At 37.6% G+C, this 22084-nt stretch overlaps 2 protein-coding genes across 2 annotated transcripts; one reads left to right on the top strand and one right to left on the bottom strand.

Annotated features, from left to right (window-relative positions):
* The first annotated feature begins 186 nt into the window (after positions 1-186).
* LOC139125043 (isoamyl acetate-hydrolyzing esterase 1 homolog) lies at positions 187-15744 on the top strand. The gene is made up of 6 exons (XM_070691154.1): positions 187-409; positions 1395-1459; positions 3841-4039; positions 8397-8505; positions 11228-11346; positions 12726-15744. The coding sequence occupies exons 1-6, from the start codon at positions 362-364 to the stop codon at positions 12951-12953; spliced, it is 768 nt and encodes a 255-aa protein (XP_070547255.1). The 5' UTR covers positions 187-361; the 3' UTR covers positions 12954-15744.
* Positions 15745-16510: 766 nt separating this feature from the next.
* LOC139125045 (uncharacterized) lies at positions 16511-21681 on the bottom strand. Its single transcript, XM_070691156.1, has 2 exons — positions 21014-21681; positions 16511-16749 (listed from the first exon to the last, which is right to left on the bottom strand). Exons 1-2 carry the CDS (start codon positions 21577-21579, stop codon positions 16593-16595), a joined length of 723 nt encoding a protein of 240 aa, XP_070547257.1. The 5' UTR covers positions 21580-21681; the 3' UTR covers positions 16511-16592.
* Positions 21682-22084: the final 403 nt, after the last annotated feature.

Raw genomic sequence — 22084 nt, 5'->3', positions numbered from 1 at the left:
AAATCACCGCCAGCAGCCAAATACAGTTCACCGAATAATCTGTTTGATAATTATCATTTCAATGATTAAATGAGGACATAATCACGTTAAAATCATCAATAAGCAGCTGTTTTTGATGTACTTCTGGATAATAGTACAGCGAACGATAGTAATATAATGACCGCCATACAAATATTTATCATGTGGATAAAGGCTTTCGTAAATAATGTGTTGTGGATGAAGATCGTGACAGTCTGGTCGTTGAGTACAAGCAAGTCACACATTTTGCATGAAACAGTTTTTCTCGACATTGAGGGCTATCATTTTGTGACATGCAAGGATTTTGCAACAGCTAGAACGATCTAAGCAATCCACAGCGATCATGAGCTGCTATCCAAAAGTAATATTGTTCGGCGATTCTCAAACACAGGTAGGCCAATCGTCCTCCTTGCTCTTTGTACATAAATTTTGTATCGTAGGGACCGTCTCAATAAATTACATGTGGTTTTGGTCATTATAGTCTGCATCGTCCGACCCCGTTCAAACATTTTTTATAGTCTGTCACGTAGATGATATTAAAATTTTTACCAACCAAATAAATTGGGGGTCACCATGCAAATTTTGGTTCTACTGAAAGAAATTACTTGACATTAATAACTGATATTTGAAATTCAAAATGACCGCCATCCCTGTATTAATTCTATAGGGAAAAATTGAATTTTCGATTAGGTTTCAGAAAGCTTAGATGATGACGCTTTTCCCCTACCCCGAGAGCTTTAAAATTAGCCCCCACAAGTGGTAGATCAGAAAAGAATTGTAAAAGTTTTGCCATCCAAACATGTATCCCCTCCATGCCGGGTGCATGCTGCTCTATTTAGTAACAAACGTGCAAGTATAAACAGCCCAGTTTATGACAATTAACACATGTAGTGGGGTACCCTTCCATGAACATATTTACAAATTTCATATATTAAAAAAATACAACCATATATACAAATTTACGAGTCAGATGTTTTTATTTCTAAATGATGAACAGATTTTGACATTTTTACAATGGTAATGTATGCACCTACTACTGATCGTTGCTGCCGACAGGTTTAGAAGATTGTTTTACTTCAGATCATCAAAACACCAAAACCGAAAGTTTAATTCTAATATGAAGTGATGACAATTGTTTTCGATTTGGAATCCAGATCTTAACATTTATGGGATGATTCATAAACCTGTTCACCCCCAATATCCTGTAAACAGCGATTTAATATTCACTATTTTGTTACAAGTTCATTTGTAAAATATAATTTCTCGTTCTTCTCCCAAAATCTTGGCAAAATCTCATTTTCAGCATGCCAACAAAGCCAATAGGAGTGAATGAGCTTGACTTCAGATGAAAATTTTTCTTGTTTTTCCCCCTTCAGACATCATTCAGTAGCCATGGTAACGTGAACAGCTGGGGAGCCTCACTTTCACACAAGCTGTCAAGGTAAGTAAGATGTGACTGGGCCCCCTAGAATTATGTTGATCTTGGATGACCCATGACGTGACTTCATTGCCTACAGTCAGCCATGGCAATAAATCAAGTAGGCCTACCTATTTTGTGCTGAGCCAGTAACTCACGACTTTCATGACTCTCAGAGTAAATCAGTCGAACAGTAAAACATTTTCTTTTTGTAGCAACATAATTATTGAGAAGTAAAATTATGGATCGGTTTCTAAAATAGGTAAAGTGTGAATAGATAGATAACTTGATCTTCAAAGTGGGTCAGTCAGAATACCATCATATATATATATATATATATATATATATATATATATATATATATATATATATATATATATATATATATATATATATATATATATATATATACTGGTATATAAATACACACACACAAAATACGTATAGGGTTTTTCTAAATTGCAAATTTTACCGGGGGTGCCCGTGAGAATCAGTATTGATACAATTGTATTTGTCAGACAATAGAAATTTCAGGGTTCCCACATCATTTACCTATCTCCCAAATCTTAGTACAAAACACTGATGTATAAAGTTTTACTCAAAGAATTCCTCACTTACTTTCAGTCCAGTCACATAATTTGTTTTTCTTTTTGCAATATCAGCAAGGCTTCAGATTTTTTTTTTTCAGCAATTTTGGACTTTAGATTTTTTTGCCATTTCTAATCGCCCCCCTTCCTTCTCTGAATCAAACTATCAATCTGAGTAACTTAAGGTGGTATGTGCCTCAAAGGTTAAAAGACTTAAACTTTTGCTTAAACTTTCCTTAGTGAAACTTTCAACTGTAACTCTTACAAATTCAAGAATAAAAATCATGGGTCACCATGCAAAGGTTTGTTCTAGAGAAACATAACATTTACCGATATTTGAAATTTTGCTCACCGGAGTTAGTACAGAACCACTGATGAAGATAAAAAGTCAGATCACACTACCGGTAGTATCTGACATACACATCAACACTTAGTGTTAGCTTCATTGCATGATACTTTTCTGTTCTTGGCACCCAAAAGGTAGACAAACATTCCAATGTTTTAATAATAATTTACTTCAGGTAACCCTTTAACCAGTTCACCCCTAATACCTTGTAAACAGGTCCACAATCACCATTGATAACAATGGATGCAGGCCAAACCATTGTTGTGAAAGGGTAAAAGTCCAGGAGGCACGTGCCTACACGTCCTACTTTTCATTTTTTCTAACACAAAACCAAACTCTTCCATTTTCCAACTATATTCCTACTGTGGAGTGGGGAACAACGGAGTCATGCACATATCTCTCCTTGTTTGAATCTCAAAGCACTAAGCACTGTATATAATTCAAAACAATTAATTGTACATCAATGAATATGATCTATACATAAGCAATAGAAGGAAAAAAATCACGCTATATGTGATCTTAAAAAGACTATCTGTCCATCGAGTTATGTGTCTGATGAAAAAAGGACACTGTGCCCTAATAGCTAAATTGTACTTACTCATTGGCCAAATGAGTGATTTTAAATCAGCCAATCAGATACAAAGTAGCCTTAACTTCAGACCCCTTATGTTACTGTTATTAGAGAGATTCGGCTTCACGTTTTACGTGAACGTGAACGCCTAACGTCACGAATATCTGCGATGATGTCATAGCCTTGTGCGTACGTTCTCCACGTACACGGAGCCGGCGTCGCGTATTTACATGGAGAAAGCTGTTTTCACGTAATTTGTAAACGTGTAAATTTATTCTCATCTTGAGGTAGCAAAACATGATATAAACTATAAATCATTCATGCACATTGTTAGTTGATATATGATAGTGACATCCTCAAAGATATTCATATATTTTCGTTATTTTTATGTGAAATTTCTTCGTCGATTCGCATAGTCTTGATGTGACGGCGTACCGGTTAAAAATTGAGCTATCCCTGTGATGCAGAAACAGACTACGGGGACCCAAGCCGGGCCGAATCATTTCTTGCGCGTGCCACAAGAACGGTTGGCGTAATGCGTAGCCAAACGGACTTTTGCACGCGAACGTGTACACCAACGCCGACGTGGATTCTACGCGTTCACGTTCACGTAAAACGTGTAGCCGAACCTCTCTATTTTCTACAAATCACCTATGGCCTTACCGAACGCTGCACATCTGCTCTCGTTGAAAGTGTGGCGGAATAGCAACATAGATATTCCAAACTATCATCTCATCGGTCGATGCCCCCTTCCAATTTGTTTATCTCATGTTTAATAGTTATCTCCACCATGTGGAATCCAAGAATCACCACAGAATTAAAATTATAATTTTTTGAACAGAATAAGAATAACTCTTTCTTCAGAATGATTCACACAATTCTCTTTCTGTATACAATATAGGAAATGTGACGTCATGAACCGTGGTTTTGCCGGCTACAACACGCACATGGCCAAGCAAATTCTGCCGGAACTGATCACTAAGGATATATCCTGTGAGGTAGCCGTACTGGTCATCTTCTTCGGTTCCAATGACGCCATATTTGAAGAGTGCTCCCCAAAGCAACATGTACCCATTGATGATTACAAGTTGAACCTCAAGGTAAATTACATCTCCTTCTTCTACCTCTCCCCTCCCCCCTCCCCCTCCCAACTCCTATCACTGACCTCATGTGAACAAGTTTTGCAAATGTACCAGTATATATTGAAGCAATAAACCACACCGAGTGACGGTATACCCATGATGAGATTTTGACCAGTTCACGACAGACATGTACATGCATGAGCGATAGCAAGTGCATATATGAAGTAAACTGGTCAAAACCGATTGTTGCATGTACCCCATTGCTGGGATGGTTTATTGCTATTACATCATAACAGTATATGGCAATTCTGGTGTGAAACATTGAAAAAGGAAATTTTCTCTAGCTGAGGGCTTGCGCATGTTAGAACTGTGCTATATCACAAATATAGCATGGTTATTTTCACATCTAAACCAATCAGATCTCAGTATGAGCACCAATGAATATACTGATATGATATTTAATAACTCTTATCCTAGCCAAGCTCATAAGTCACCATCAGGTCAAGTTGGTTATAAAGCAGTGAGACAGATCATGTCCAATAACATTGGATTTTAGCAAAGACTTACGCATTTGAAGGCCCCTGAAAACAGTATTTTAAATATGATTTTTACAGACTAAAACCTGCCCTAACATATACACCATGCCAAGTAGCTAAAAATACACATAACGTTTGGCTCAATACTAATGCTTGTAACTGACATGGCAGAAGTGGCACCGTTAAAGGGACAAAGTTGGCCATTTTTAATGAATTTTGTTTGATACGAGATACTTCTTGTATTGTTTGACATGTTGTAAGATACTGAATGAATGGGTGACCATGCAGATAATGGACCCTGGTTTCCGACACGATACATGAAACCATCGCGAAAATGAATTAATGGTCATGACCATTAATTCATTTTCGCAATTATTTCATTTAATTTGTCTAAAATCGGGGTCAAATATATGCATGGTCACCAGTGTGCGAAATTAACGTCGGTCCGACGGTCCGAGACCGACAGATTTCTCTTCGGGCCGAAAGTTTTCAGCAACATATCGGTCCTTATGACCGACTGGAATTTGGAATAAATGATTAAAATTTCTCCGTCAAGATCTGTAACAGATGCAGATGATGACTGACTTTTAATCATGTAATTCAGACTTGAATGCTATGCACCTATTTATGTTTTCCACCGAGAGAGTGCGGGGCAACAGGGTTGATCGCACTTCGTGTCCTGGTAGTAGGGAATTTGCTACGGTACGCCAGACAGGGAGGGGGGTTGACAATGTCGCAACATAGTAATTTTTTATTTTGCGACATTTTACATTTACTAATAGTCTAATCCCTGCGATCGGCGCGCAAAGCACAGTGCAGCTAAGGGGCTGTCGATAATAAAAGCTGACGCACGACAAACGTAATTCTTTCGTTTGGGGGGAGGGGGTAAAAGCTCATTTCGTTTTGTGTGCGTCAAAATCGCATAAGGATTTTCTATTGTTTTCGAAGTGCGACTTTGCAGCGAGAACGCAAAGTACCTTCGAGTTCATCGAGAACAGAATGACCACAAAATACGGAGACAGAAAAGACAATGAAAAGACATGAATGTGAAATAAAAACTTGTATGCTTTTTCAACGTGAAACATATATGTGAAATATTTTCCTACGTCCTCAATACATTAAAATGTTCTGTCTAAAAAAGTGAAACGCGTAAAGTGGAGGTTTATTAATTAATGTGCCCTTCCGGTATTTTTTCATGGGCGTGCGGATCGGAAAGGTGCGTGTGGGTTTGTCAGAAACGGCATCATAGTACGAAATTGATTTCGCATAAGAACTTTCGTTTTGAGGGGGGGGGTTTCAAGTAAAACGAAGGAATTACGTTTCTTGTGCGTCAGCTTTTATTATCGACGGCCCCTAATTATATTCAGATCAGTATGAATTACGTCCTTGCATGCAGATTCTAGCAATGGAATGGATTGATTGGATTTGATTGCAACAATACGATATAATATTATAATACTCGTCTAGTGAGTGTACCCCTGGTAATGTTAGCATATCGGTGTTATAAGACGACAACACCCAGTATCACTTCACCAGTTCCACACTTCAACTTTTCGGAATTCATAATACAGCCCTTCATTTTATCAAACTGACTCAGTTTTCTTTACTTTGATTGTCAATAGAAGCGTTCAAAACATAAACGGTTCATAGAGGAGTTTAATATGCTGCTGCAGCAAGATTTCATTGGAAAAATACACATGACAAACGCCGCTCTCATTTTGCTATCGAGATCGAGCGTATAGAAATTGCAGACAACATGAACGGCACACGTCACTCGCGGAAATGAATGCATAATTTCAGATCGAAAAGTTTTGCCTGAGCGATTGCTGGGTCTCATCGCCCTTTGAAAGCGTAAAGTTATTAAAATGACTCTGAAAAGTTTGACAGACACTCGATACTGCTGAAAAAACATTGCGACACGATCGGTTAATGATACCGTAAAATCTTAAAAGACGCAATTTTTGCGACATTTAGGCCTATACAGCCCAGGATGACGGTGAGTTTTGCACGCCAGTCGTAAAACGGTATACATCGAAACAATTTGAAGCCCTACTCTTGGCCTCTGAGAGTGAGTATACAAGATGGATCGTGCAACTCGACAAAAGTGTTACGACAAGGCCGCTTTGTTTTATAAAATGTACAACAGTCGGCCTTGTGAACTTTGGGTTGAAGACCAACGAGCAAGCAAAATGTCCTAGCGGTCCACAAACAAACGCAGGGAAACGTAAACTTGCATGTCGACTGCAGGTAGCACAATTGCGCTGTCGTGTAACATCTAGTCCTTATATCGGGCGTACATGAAGTTCAAAACCATGGAGCTAAAAGATACCTCCATGTTCAAAACCAAATATGTTTAGTCGACAGCACTGTTCTCGTAGTAGATTTTTGTCTTAATGCGTAGTAGATTTTTGTCTTAATGTCAATTATCTAATATGTATACCGTATACTATTTTAATGAAAAGACTTGTATGATGAATAAACAATCTAGAAAAAGTTACGATACTTGTCCTTTTGATAAAAAGTATAACTTCATCTGTTTCTTCATGAATGCAACAGAGGCCACATTTAAGCATATTATTTTTTTGAAAAATGTTGAACTTAAATAATCCATACGCCATATCAAAATACAAACCAGTTATTTTTTCCCTTCTGTTTTACATTATAATAAAAGGATGTAGTGATCAATGTTTACATAAAAAAATTAAAATTTATTCATACACTCTCCTTACTCATGACTGTTTTCAGGGTAAATTAAGCTATTCACTCACTCTTCTACCACTCGTGTTGGCTAATTTCAGAAAAGATTTTCAGCTCTCCAAACATTTCCAAATCACAATATCACATGCCCTAGTGTAGTGTACAAGTGATAAATCCATGCGCATGACAGTGAGGAAGATAAGGGCTGTGATCTTTTTTCAGATTCCAGATCATGTAGTTGAATGATTCATGATCATTCACTTACACTATTCTGCAATCTATGTGAACAATAGTCCTTTAGAGTGAATACTTGCTGACTCCATTAATAAAAGGACATGGAAAATTAAAGATTAAAACATTCAAAAGCATAGTATTGGTGGAGAGAGTGTTGACTGTAATGGTAATACAGGTCGTTAACAACTGCATTTACTGAGGACCGGCAGTTTTCTGTAAGGACCTGAAGCTTTGGCTTGGAGCAGGTCCTTATGACCTGAAGCTATTTTCTCTTAATTTCGCACACATATGCATGGTCACCCATTCATTCAGTATCTTACAACATGTCAAACAATACAAGAAGTATCTCGTATCAAACAAAATTCATTAAAAATGGCCAACTTTGTCCCTTTAAAGTTCACTGATGAAGGCGTCACAAGCAATAATTGGAATTTATAGTATTTTACCAATCAGATTATATACTGGTATGTAACTTTTGATGGAAGTTTGCAATATCCTCATATTTGCTCTTGGTAATGTGTGATGTTAATTAATTCCATTACCAATATATTTCGATGAGATTTACCCTAGGTCATCATGTTCAGGATAACAAAAAAAGAATTTAAAAAAAAAATCAGTAATTGGTTGAAGAAAACAACCAACACATATAACAATTTTACAAATCGACATATTCCTAGGGGCTCCATTTATTTCAAAAAGATACAATATGCCCCTTAAGGAAACCTTCTTGGTTTAATAATGGAATTTGGGGTCACTCTCCTTCAGGTGCGACAAAATTGCTTTCTGTTTTATTTCATCATGAATAGGACTCGGTGAGGGCCTAATGTATGAAAGAGATAAACAACAATCAATGCTAACATCGTATTTTTTAGATCATTTTCATTAAATTTCAAACCATCTTTTTATAGGAAATGGCCCAGTACTTACTGACTGTGAGTGTCTTACGTGAAAAGATCATCTTAGTTACACCGCCCCCTATTGACGACGAGAAGTGGGAAAAAGAATGCAAAGCTAAAGGTAGGCTACAGTCATACTTGTATAACACAGCAGGGTTCTCCTCAGGGGACATTGAGGGATAGCCCCTTGCGTTTTTAGCAATCTTTTCATATGTTAATTACCATACAAAAGAGTAAACTTTTGTGACAAAGGAATATGCAGATTATGCATTGTTATGTAAATTGCCACACCAAATTGTGGAGAACACCGCACAGTGAAACCTTTGCTCTGACATACCTTTGTAACCCTGGGACATTACTACTATGAGTAGGTTCTATGGTACGGTTTCAATGCTGAAAGATACCAGTTTATTGGGATCATTTTTGATGTTCACAAAAGTGGCCTGTATGATAAAATGCACCTCTTGGAAAGGTATTCAGACTCAGATTTTCAGATAACAATGCCTTTCAAGTTTTCTGCTCATTTGGTCTCATTTTGAAGCTTGTTGAAGAAAATTACTTTTCACTGCCTTGCTTGTGAGAAAAATCCAAAAAAGTTTGATTTCTCACTGTATGCCCAATGTAATGCCCATTTTTAATTTTAAATGTTGGTATATTTAAAGGTATTTGTGTCTTTAATCATGAAATTTGACACATCATTGTTATTTTGATTTTGAATCGAATGATTTAAAACTTTTTAGTTCTTGCTTTGTTGTGTGCTGGTGGTAGGGGCAAACTACATGACAATGAAATGCATTGTGGGTAAAAAGTCGACTTTTCACCATAGCAAGAGTTTGAATCAGTGATCTTATAAATACTTTTGACACAAATCTATCACTTTTGTGGCAAAAAGTTCTGTTTGTTCCTGAAACTAGCCAAACTCGTACATCTGTTCATTTTTTAGGCATTTCTGATATGAAGTCTGTAAATAACCTAAAACACTACTCTGACTTCTGTAATCTGTGTTTACCTATGGAATGCATCAAATTGAGTATGTTGACTGCCTGAGACATTTCTGACCCACTTAGATGGCAAAATATTATTTAAGGCAGGGCTCCCGCTAAGTCACCAAAATGATTAGCCAACTCATTAGCCAAATCAAAAATCTTTTAGCCATTTTGAGTAACTTTTAGCCAGTTTATGATCTCAAGTGTGGCAACAGCTTTCTCGTCATTCAGGATCCCTAATTTTACAAATCAAGATGTTTTGTATGATGTTCATGATGGTTTTTACATTAAAGAAATATGTGTTTAGTTTTTGCATTTATAATCTGTGTTTTTATGACATTTCAGGGATAGAAATCCTTTCTCATTTTTGGTGGTAAACTGTAAACACCAGAAATAAATTAGGTAGCAATTGAATTCTAAAAATCTTGTAGCAATGTTAAGTGTATATTACAAGAGGTACAGATTGAATATTTCTGCCACATTCAGTTAGTATTCACAGTATGATAGCTTGTCATAAGTTACAGGCTTCTCATGTGGCAAATTTATGCAGTCTTCCATAACCTAAATGTTTGAGCCACACAAGTAAAACAATTTTCCATGCAGAAGATAGCATTTCTGGTATAGCACAACGGCAGTGTAGATACGATTATTGTGGTATTTAAGGCCCCAGTTTTACTTGTATGTCATAGTTGTGATCAAGCAGGCTGAAATAGCATCTTGAGTATAAGTACTTTTCTTGAGACAAAAAGGGCTGGGCCAAACAAAACTCTTGTAAAACAAGACACAACGATATATTCATACTCACTGTTTGAGGGCATTCATTGTTTTAATGATTATAACATTTTAGCCCAGATATATTTGCATTTGATATTTTGATATCATCAAGAAATGTCTGGTGATGTTCACTTCTAGATCATGAAACTGGTGGAATCTACAAAAATATTGAAATCATTCATTAAAATCTTGTATAAGTTATAGCATTTTGAAAGTAGGCCGAGTGGGAGTCAGTCAAGCTGAATGCAAAAGGCAGCAAAATTACCTTTCACCTATTGGACCACCCTAGGTGGTTTCTTGTGAACCATAATTGTGTAATCAGGGGGTCTTCATGTATGACATCACATGATGAGATGACCTAGACTTGACCTTTCAGATAATCTCAGTTTTTCTCCTTTTCTTTTGCATTATGGCTCCGTTTGTGAAAGTTTCCTTTGAAATTATGGTTTTTACAATCAAACTGAGTAGTTGCAGGCCAAATTTTGATACAGCAAAATAGGTAAAACTTTTGATAGACTCAAGGACGACCCAGGACTCACAGAGGCAAAGCAGGCCTCAGTGTATTCATTGACCTTAGTTCATGATGTATTGTAGTATCGAACAGCAACAGTGTTTGTTTTATGTACCAGGGAATTTGTAACTTTGTAGAAAGTAGAGTAAACTGTTTCAATACATTGCAACTTTGTAGGAAGGAGGGTAACTGTTTCAACATCTTACAACATTTTATTGTTAGGTGTAGATTCTGTTGAGGAGGTCTAAGAATTCAATAGCCACTACATTAGCCAAACAGGAATTTTTGTAGCCATTTTTAACTTTCTTTCGCATTTGGCGAATTGGAGAATAGGTAGCGGGAGCCCTGTAAGGTAATGAGAATCAAGGAATAAGTGTCTGGTTTTGTAATGTCTACAGAGAGAATCTCCAAAATGTTGGGCCTTCAACTGACATATTTTACATTTTCTGTTCTGTTCTGTTCTGGTAAACTGAAGAATCCATAGCTTTAGGGCGCTCTCTATGCCAGAGAGGGAGCATAGAGAGCGCCCTCTAGCGACGGATCTTTTAGTCTATTGCTGTGGTTGCTTCTAGGCAAACCAGTGGATAGGAAGAACTCTGTCAATGGTGATTACAGTAAGGCCTGTTTTGCTGCAGCAAAAGATTATGGGATAGATGTCCTTGACCTTTGGACTCTAATGCAGAAAGAGAAGGTATGTTTCAAAACAAAATAAAACGAAAGAAAACAGTAAGTGAGGTTACCCACAATTCTCCTTGATTATTGCACTCAGATATTGTTCGCTAACGGCTAATTCAATTTTATTAGTTTCCAAATAATTTGAATCTGAGAACTTAATTTCAAGATTTTTCGTTAAAATTATGCTCCAAAATTATTGATTATGAGTGAAATTAAAGAGCACTGAATACAAAGCCATTGTTTGAACCCTTTACAAGGTTAAGTTATCAGCAACTGAGATGGTATCATCACACCACCTTTTTCATGATCATTGAATAAAAATCAAAAGCCTGTCTTTTGCAAACCCTGTTGCAAATTATTTCCTTAGTTTCTTTGAAAATATAGGGAATGGCTGTTGCAAATATCTGGTGACTAAATTACAAAATTTATTTGACAAAATTACAAAATTGCTATCTCCTCCATGGAAAAGGGGTTCATCTTCTCATTGTTCAAAGTGGGAAATATGAAAATTATGATTATCAAAACAATATTGTCAGAATTTTGAAATATGGACCTAAAGCTGTTCTGTGTACAGAAGAAATTTGCTTCAGTTGTGGGTAACATCACTTACTGTGCATCTGTACAGTACTGTTATTGGACACGACAGCTATCTTAATAATAATCCAGTAATCCATCCCTCAAACAATGTTGAATTGTGGTACAGTTCAAATGATTTAATTAAGGTGATATGCGCCTCAAAAGTGAAAGACAAACTTTTGCATGAAATTTCCTCAATGAATCTTTCAACCATATTCTCTTTCAAAATCAAGATTCAAAGTAGGGTCACCTTGCAAGTTTTGATACTTATCAACTTATCATAGATTAACAAATATTTGAAATACAAAATGGCCGCCATCCCTATGTTAACTCTGTGAAGAAAAATACATATTTTTAATTTGGGAAACCAGAGACTGAAACATTTTCTTTCACCAGGAGCTTTTAAATGAACCCCCACAAGCGGTAGATAGGAATAGAGTTGGTAAAGTTTGACAGCCTGAATATCTGTCCCCAAGGCGTGTTCTACCTTCACACCTGAAATCAGTGTCTCCGATGACTGTGTATTGCTCTGACACATACAGAAACTACATTGACAAGTCAAATACGTGTATTTCACTATGCCACAGGGAAGTCCCAAAGCAAATGCATGTGATGAAAAAAACTACTGATTTGAAACTGTTCAAAGCTACTCTCCTTCATGCTTTTGATACTTCTATGAGACACTCTATTATTCGCGTCAAATAGAATATTTTTCTTATTTGTTTAAAACATTGAAAATATATTAAAAAAACATTCAGTTACACACGGGGACAAGTTTGTTTTTGTGACTTACAAACTCATGACTGATATTCTTTACAGAACTGGCGTACATTTCTAAGTGATGGTGTCCACCTATCGCCAGAGGGTGACCAGTTCCTCTTTAAAAGCATCGCAGAGAAAATTGAAACTCGGACTGACAGCACAGCGATGAAGTATCCGTACTTCCGTGACATCGTCAGCGTGTCGCCGCACAAACGCGAACAGTTCATCTTGGACAATCAGTACATCCACCCAGAAGACTCAAAACTCAACTGTTCAATATTGTAGGATTCCCCTTCATCCATAATGGTTTGGCCCAAAACTATTGATATCTATGGTGCCGTTGGACATGTTCACAGAAAATGGAATGAAAGGGGTGAAAGTAACTTAGTTTCTTCCACAATACCTTTTATGCCAGTTGTCACTTGAAAGGGCGCCCTCTGTAGGTAGAGGAGATGTTTATATTTTCTTTGATATATTCTCAGTATATAGCAGAAATTCTAATTTTCTTATAAACAAAAGGGAAAATGTCAGGTTCAATGAGCTACAATTTTAACAGAAAAGTCACAACACAATCATGAAATTTTTAGATGAGAACAAAATAGTGTGCCATATGAATTTAGCAAAATTTAATTTTATCTTAAATTAGATTTCATTTAAGCAATGATGGATGAAAGCAAACTATTCTCCTCGTACATCATGGAGTGCAAAGTTTGATTTCATCCACTATGGGCCAGGAGGGGGTACGTTATTCCTATTATTTATAGTTTTGGCAATGCCAGTGAATTTTTAGACAAAGAAAACATCTTCGGCCACAATACTGGATAATCTGATACATTATCAGTAATAATCTGAGAGGACGACATCACAAAATGTACTGGTATTGATAAAGCTATCATTTAATTAAACAATAATGTATGCGTCAATGCCCTATTATAAAGGCCAATCACAAACTTTTGTGCGACATTATGTATGTGAAAAACAATGGGGAAAAGGTAACACTTGTAGGATGGTAGGAGATAGCTTTGACCACATCAAAAATGTGGAAAAATGCAGAAAAACTAGGTACTTCATTTGTGTGTTGGTTTTCTCTTAATTTGGTTAAAAGTTTCAAATTCTTGTAAATTGGTAAGTGCACACCATACAAAATCTTTTACAAGTATATGAGTAAGCTACATGAGTTGATAGCATGAATTAATGAGATACTACCAGCATTTCTGTCAGTAAATGTGCATGGAAAGAGACCATTTCAATGCCTTTTTGCAAACCTTGAAGCTCAGAACGCAGAAATTTGATGCCATGTATTCAAAAACCTGTTCCTACTATTATGACTGGAAATATGCCAAACTATTGTAGAGCCACATGAAATATTTTTGCTTTCTCTTGCCTGCTAGGGTGACATTGTTATCATAACCTTAGTTAATTAGCTTTCTATGCCCCTTAGTTATAGCAAAGTATGTTTCTGTAGCCCCTAGGTATGGCAAAATCGGTTTATGTACCCTTTAGGTATAGCAAATAGACTAAACCCGGAATTCGAAGTACAAACAAAACCATGTGCACTGACACACATTAAAATGTGTGTAGTTCCGTTCGCATTTGCAAACATGTGTTTGTTTGTACCGTACTCATGTGATTGCCTTGGCATACTGACTGTGAGAAGTACTGCTCGTCCTTTTTATTTCGGATGCTAGCAGTTAGCAAAGCAGTTATTGTACCCCTTAAGTATACCAAAAATGGTTTTCTTCATCAGCTACCGTATGTATTATTGAAAGATGAAGAAATTGACTATTGTAGTGCTTACTGAAGTGACAACTTAGAAAAATATGACAGAAATGTTCAGAAAATTTGAACATCCGTGTCTTTAATTATCTGCAATGTTGAAATGTGCAATATTATACAATTAAACTTTGCTCATAAGAGTCATAGTTATGTAACTGTTTTAACCCTTTCAGGCCTGACTTTCTGGTAACTTACCAGAACTACCCCTATATATAGGGGTTTAGGCCTGAAAGGGTCAATATGTTTTAATTTATATGAAATCACAAATGCATGAACATAATATATTTAATTTTGTTAAATGAATATTTCAATGTATTATAGACACAGGACATCAATTTTATAATAATGAATGGCTGTGTTTCGCAGTTATTTTCCATTCTTGCAATATTTTTACTGATTTTGTTGTCTTTATTCTTGTTCAGCTTTAACTTATTGTTTCAGTTTTTCAGGGTTACACAGGTCACCCCATCTCTAAGTGTAGAGGTCCACCCATCCTATCGACAACAATAGGAACAAACCATAATCCATTAGTTAAAGGGTTAATTAATGATCTGAATGACTTTAGTTTTACGGGATTTTATTTCAGTCATTTCTCAAGGTATATAAAAGTCTTATTTTTTGTCAAAACCTTGCCAGACATTGTTTTGAGAAATTATTTTTTAGTTTCCACTCTTGCCTTCAAAGTTGTAAGTTTTTAGTTTTGCAAGTTTATGTATGAATTTCAGTATTTAAGCAATAATGTATCCCCGCTGCCCAGCCAATAATGGTCTAAAGCAAACTTAACATAATGTATGAGGCAGAGCCAAGTATACTATGGGCCATTATTGGTTGGGAAGGGGGTACATTTTTGCTATTATTATATAGTTTTGGTAATGCTAGGGAATTTGTAGATTTAGAAAACATCTGGGCCACAATTCTGGATAATTGGATACATCAGTTTTAATTTAGGGAAAATGATATCACAAAATCACTGGAATTTATCAAAGCTATATTATAATAGGCCAAACCCGGAATTCGAATCGACCACGGTAGAAACAAAGCCACGTGCGGAAAGGCGCATAGATGTAGGTGTATTTCCATACGCGTTAGTACACATGTGGGTTTTTTTGTACCGGCATCACGTGATTATTTGGGCGTACTGAGTCTGTAGAACACATCATGTCCTTTTATTTCAGAGTAGAACCATTCTGAATATGCTGCCCGTGAAAAGAATCGTTCACACGTGTCATTAGTAAACTGATAATGAGTATTGTTCCTAGCTATAAGAAAAAATCAAATATATATCTGTTTGCAAACTTCATTGTGACTTTGTGTCTATTTTTTATCCTTGTTAGAGTGTTTTTATAGCAGTATGCATGTGTTGAAATGGGTTAAACCATCCAGGGAACAAACAAAACCACATGCACAAACACTGCACAGAAATACATGTCTTTTCATATGTGCTGTACATTTGGGTTTCTTAGGCATAGTGTGAGTCCGTAGAACACATCACATCCTTTTTATTTAGGAGTAGAACCATCACATAATCACTACATTGGAAAATCTGTCATTTGAGGGCGCTGTCTGTGCTTCCTTTGTAGAGTTTGCGACGTACAGAGTCACACATGCTTTGAAATACTCAAACGGAGAAGCATTTCTTTGTACCACTGTTTAATAAAGCCTAAAGGCTGTAGTGATGTTTTATGAATAGTCTATGAGTGTGCAGAATAGAAGAAAACAACCTTTGATACAATTATGGTGAAATGTGTCCAGTTCTTCATGTAAGCATAAGATTGAGCAAGAATCACCGCAATATGGACAGGAAATTGTAAAAATTGTTGGTTATCTCTTGCACAGCTCACTTTGACATGTACTGTGTTTTGCTGCAAGCATGCCCAACAACATTTCACGAAACCGCTATAAAGTACAAACCTGGTAACTTCTTTGCTTTCAACGCTATGATTTTTACCTCACACCTGAGATTTCTAAATACCAAACAGCACAGTTCATTGTACTAAATATATTACAATTTTCTTCACCGTTTAAAGCAAAAAACTGTAAACATATTGAAAAAGAAATTACATGTTTCACGCCAGACGTGAAAATTGTTCGTAAAGCCTTCAGCCTAGTCAAAAGATTTAGCGAAAATGACCACAGAGGGCGTCATCTTCATACTCGTCTTTCTTGCACCTTTTTCTCTGGGAACACAAGAATCGTCATGTTGAGTATGTACGAGGCGTCCGTCACTAAACCTGTCAGCTTCTCTGTTTTGCTCACCGGTAACTCGATCTCACCACCGTTTATCTTTAGCTTCTGACCTTGTCGTCTGCAAATTGAGATGAGAGAAGCCAGGCGGGAACAATGAGGAAATCATTGGCACGAAGAACGAAGTAGGCAAATACGAGAACGGTATAAAGGACAATCATTTATTACTTTGTGCTCAGTGTAAAAAAATTCCGACCTGTAAAAACTGAATGTGTTTAATTTGGTGAAAGTTTCCAAAATTCAGTACACTCTGGATTGGCCAAAATCTAAGTCAAGTCAGCCGTATTTATTGGTGCGGTTCTCCCAGCATGCTATTTTCCCCTTATTGTATCTGATATATTCACCTCTCCACAGAGAGGCGACAGACGGAGAACAAAGAATACGACACAGGTAAAAAACAGAGCCAAATAAATCTCTGCAACTGATTTTAACCAAATTGCTTTTGACATTATGTGGACTCACGCGTCTATGGCACGCGGTAGGTTCACTTGAACATGGGGACCGTACAATATCACATTTTTCCTCTTTTTTTTTTAGTTGCTCAAGTTTTGTAATTCCGGAGAGCCTGGAGGTAGGTAGCGCACGCAGAGAGCCATTTCTTATGCTGACAACATCCTCGACTCACCATACGAAACATGTGTTGTCTCTCTGTTTCCCGTTTGCATGAAGGCCTATGTGATTTATTGTAATGTGCTCCATTAATATGCATGAAATGTGTCAACAAGATTAGATTACATATTTGGAAATTACGCATGCAAGAAGTACCGGTACATTCACCTTAGGAAATAAACAACTGCTACTGTTACAATGAACACTAAAAAAACACTATTCTTGACTGTGGAGTGGTGTCAGTAGATGAAACGCACGTGAGCAAGGTGAATGAAAGGTCAGTCGATACAGAAGAGCGACCAATACAGAAATTGTATGAAAAAAGCAGAACTAAAAGCTATGTCATTTATGTAAATTGAAACTATGAATATTGGTTTGGTGGTTGAAAAATCTGAACTTCATTCGTTTTCACCGCGCCGTGACGCAAAAATGACGTAAGAACCCGCAAGTACCCGCATGGCCCGCGGTCGAAAACTGCCTATATGTCGTGAACTGGTGAAAATCTCATGGCATACCATCGCTGGGTGTGTTTTATTGCTTAAATACAACTGCTTAGGAGAAAGTCGCTCTTTTTGACGTATGATACGAAGAAAACATGGAATACTTGCGTGAAGTCACTCAGTATTCAAAATGACCACGCTAAAAATGTCCAATTACCCGTTTGCTGAATGCAAACAGACGTTATTGTTTGTGGCCGCCTAACAAAATGGATTTTTCCTATTCTGACCTGCACTCCTATAACAAATAAACATTGTCACGATGTAAGGGAAAGCTGCTTCTATCTATATGAAAGGCACCGCCAATTAAAAAAAGCTCGCATGAGGTCCAAACGTTAAATTACATACATATGTTACTCAGTTTTACACTAACTTTTATTTTTTGGTAAAGACCGTGATACGTTTCTATGAATGTCCAATCTTGTCTGGCTGCAAGGAGAGTTGAGATCGTGCGCAATGGACAAGCTCAAAAAAGAGAGCAGCATTGTCCCTTTCATGGTCAAGGAGTAATTTATAGTAGGAAAGGCAAGATCCGAGTCATCTTGTTACCTGCCTGAGGATGGTGCCATAGCCACAGGCGATGTTAGGCCAAAGTAAGTAAATTCTTTGTTTTGCGTCCACTCAAAATCCTAAAAGGTACGCGGGTAAGCGGCTAAAAAACACACACAGAAAATTTAACACAAAATCTGTTTGCCTTTATTGAACAATTTTTCTCAAACCACATGAATACTCCTGTCACAGTGTGACACACTGTATGATCACTGTATGCATTTTCATAACAAATGGACCAAAATAAAGAGTCATTCTTTGACGTTTGCTTTCTCTTATTAGTTTTAGATTTCTTTCTTGTGCATTCAAAGTGTCCACATGTCAATACCATTGCACAGCAACTTGACAGCCTTGGCAGTTTGAGGAATGGGTACACTATAACAGTATACAGTAGCAGTCTTTTGTCCTCAAGTTCTTGTACGTTTTTTTCAAGTTTCTTGTAATGCCTATGCTCTGATGGAATGTCATAGTTTTGCTGAAAGGTGTCTGTTTTGAAAGAAAACACCAAAAAGAAATGGTAACTTTTAGCCTATGCATTCAATTTTAGAAAGATGAGGCATCAGAGAGAACAAGACATTGGTGATATAATAGACCATGTTCCGAACCGCGCGAGACATTCCGAGATATCGCGAGAATATGTGGTTCGCAGTGGACGTGTTCTCGCAACACAGGACAAACTGCGTAAAACAGGACAAGTCGCTAATTACGTTAAACACTGCATACAATATATGAAGTTGCAATCATTGCTCAGTTCTGCACTTTTTCTAGTTCCATATAAAGTTTGACATGTATTACTAAGCTGGAATCCTGTTTCTACGGGCATGTATTAAAGTCTCGCGAGATCTCGCAATCAGCGGAAAATCGTCTATTGACAAAAGTATTCCTTTCCTTTCCATCAAATGAAAGAAAGCATTTCACAATTGTCAGTCTCCACACACAGACTCGTCAGACCCAAATCTAGGTGGAAGCTTCACATCTATATTCCTTGCACTTTCAAAGTACCACACCCCAGATTGATTGAAAAGATGAAGTATTATGGCATAAATGGAAATATTCTACAGTGGGTCAAAGCATGATTGACAAATGTAAAACAGCGAGTAGTCATAAATGGAGTATCATCTGAATGGAGAATACGTCACAATTAAGTGGTGTCCCATAGGGTTCAGTTCTTGGACCAATACTCTTTCTAATCTACATCAATCATACTGGCGGTGAAATTAGTTCTGAACTCAAAAATTTACTGACAATACCAAGACATATCATCCCTTGCGAAATTGTAGTGATCCTGAAATTCTACAAGCTGATTTGGACAAACTACAAAAAATGAGTGAACACTGGCGGACGCATATTGGCTACAACAACCCTTTCAATAAATACTCGATGAACAATACTTCACTGCGACGTGCAACTTAAGAAAATGATCTACTTCATTCTACCTTCAAATCTTCAAGCAAATGTGAAAGTTTGCAAAAAAGCAAACAGAATGTTGATCTCATCAAACGATCATTGTCGATCAAATAAAAAAAAATGCCATTCTTCGTCTTTACAAGCAACTTGTGAGACCACAGCTCGAGCATGCAGTACAAGCTTGGTCACCATGGCTACAAAAGGACATACAAACCTTAGCACGGCAAATAATACCTAAACTCAAACACTACAATTATCAAAATAGACTTAAACGGCTTGGTTTAATAACACTTGAACAAAGAAGAATTCGCGGCGACATGATTCAACGCTATAGAATTAGTTATTAAAGGCCATGACCACTGTAACCTTTCACTTGAGTTAGCAGCCGACTCAAAACTTGAGGACACTGTCCCAAACTTCATAAACTAACCGTTCGACTTAACACAAGAAAGTACTTTTTCAGCAAGAGTTGTGGACACCTGAAATAAATAACCAGCCGATGTCATTAATGCAGAAAGTGTGACCTCCTTCAAGAGCAGCTACGACCGCCTAATACAAGTTTGAACTTTCACAGAGGGATTCCGATAATACTTTCCCATTCCCAAACTGAACAAAAAGTACGTAAAGGCCTTTCGTGTACAGGACTGATCACTGGTTTATTTTTTGTTTCAAGTTAAAATGGACGAACTAACCAAATTTTTGGAAAACCTAAAAGACCAATTAACTAGGATAGGCCTCAACACTCCGATTTTTCCGTCTGCCATACTCTCAGAATCGTGGTACCCAAGTCCAATCGGCCGACTGAATCTCTCTCTGTTCAAGTCCCAATTGCTCGAAATGACCATGCATTCAAGTTGCCGTGCAAAGGTTTCCTGTTTTTTAACTTCGAGTATTTCCCTGCTTTCGTCCATTTTTTATCGTGACGACAAAGCCACAACAGGCAAAGCATCAACAGACAGCGAGAACGTGAGGGTCCGGCGTGAGGCTGAGAGTATCGACAGGTGTAACTGTGTAGAGAGTACTGTTTTACGTCACCGCATGGTCCATTAAAATCTGACTGCCGCAAAGGAGTATTTCGTCGCAAAGTTAAAAGCCATGACTTGTTTTTGCGACAAAATAGCGCCACCAACGGCAAAATTTTGAAAGGAAAATTTGTGTTTTTTCCGAAAATATCAAAAACCTAGGCGCGCGCGGACGCAAAACAAAGAATTTACTTACTTTGGCCTTATCATAAATATCGCCGTAATTAGCAGGAGTGCTTACCTATTCCAACATTTGATTTTGACCACGGGGGATTCCAAACTGTTGCGTACGAGCACCAGGTCCAATTCATCGGACGTATCCGTCAGCTGGGTCACTTCCGCCCCGTACACATCGATTTTGACGATGGTGCCGTTGTTTTTAATGGTTGACTTTTCGTTTCCGAACAAGAATCGAGTCGCGTCCGTCGCGCAGATGTAAAATTTGTCGTCCTTGACAAGCATTTGTCGGTAAACGTTCACTTGAGCAACAAGGCCGTTGTTTTCTAATGTGTTTGCCAGCGGTCCAAAATGGAACTCGTTCACCGGGTTTACTCCAACTATGTTCAATTGGATGATCTTGCCGTCGTTCAAAGCGAAATATTTGCCCTGTTCGCCGAAAACGAGTTTATTTTCCGTGGTGGTGCTTCGTTCTAATGTACAGCAAATGAGCGCCGTGTCTTCGCTGTTCAAATCTATCGGTCCTTGCGTCAAGATGCGAGTGTTCCTCTCGTAGTGCCGCAACACACCCCGTCTGAACATTTCGTACAGCCAGTCCGTCGTGTGAGACAAGAGCGAATCGAAGTTCATCGGCAAGAAATGAAATGCAAGATGCTTTTCGTGAAAATAAACCCATACATTGAGCTGTTAAATTGAAAACCCGCCTCTAAGTTCAAAACTGTTACTTTCAAATTGAAAGTTGCGCGGAATGGAATCCTCGCGCACTAAATTGTGTTCCCGAATGCGATAACGCGTCAACTTTCGATAGGATACGCGCGCGTCCACAATCTTCATACTGTGGCGCGTTCAATAGTAAACTGTTGTGGCGTCAGGAGCGCACATTCCGGGAGCAGCCATCGTTCGAGTTTTCTCTTTTGTAATGGCATTCATACTTTCTTCTTTTAAACAGATGAATGACGGAAAATAATGGAGAAAATAAAATTGTGTGTGGCATGTGTGCGAGGCAAAACCGATCACCACAAAATTGTCTCCGGTACTTGGCAAGCATGTGAAACAGCATGGTCTACGCATGCAGCCACGCGCACTCGTAAGCAATCCCACAAGAAGTCGCTTATATCTTTAAAATAACCACCAT

Source organism: Ptychodera flava (assembly GCF_041260155.1).
Source record: "Ptychodera flava strain L36383 chromosome 23 unlocalized genomic scaffold, AS_Pfla_20210202 Scaffold_24__1_contigs__length_23054250_pilon, whole genome shotgun sequence".
NCBI classification, from domain to species: Eukaryota; Metazoa; Hemichordata; class Enteropneusta; family Ptychoderidae; genus Ptychodera; species Ptychodera flava.
Note: the sequence above shows the minus strand (reverse complement) of the source record. Positions and strands in the feature narration are given on the sequence as shown.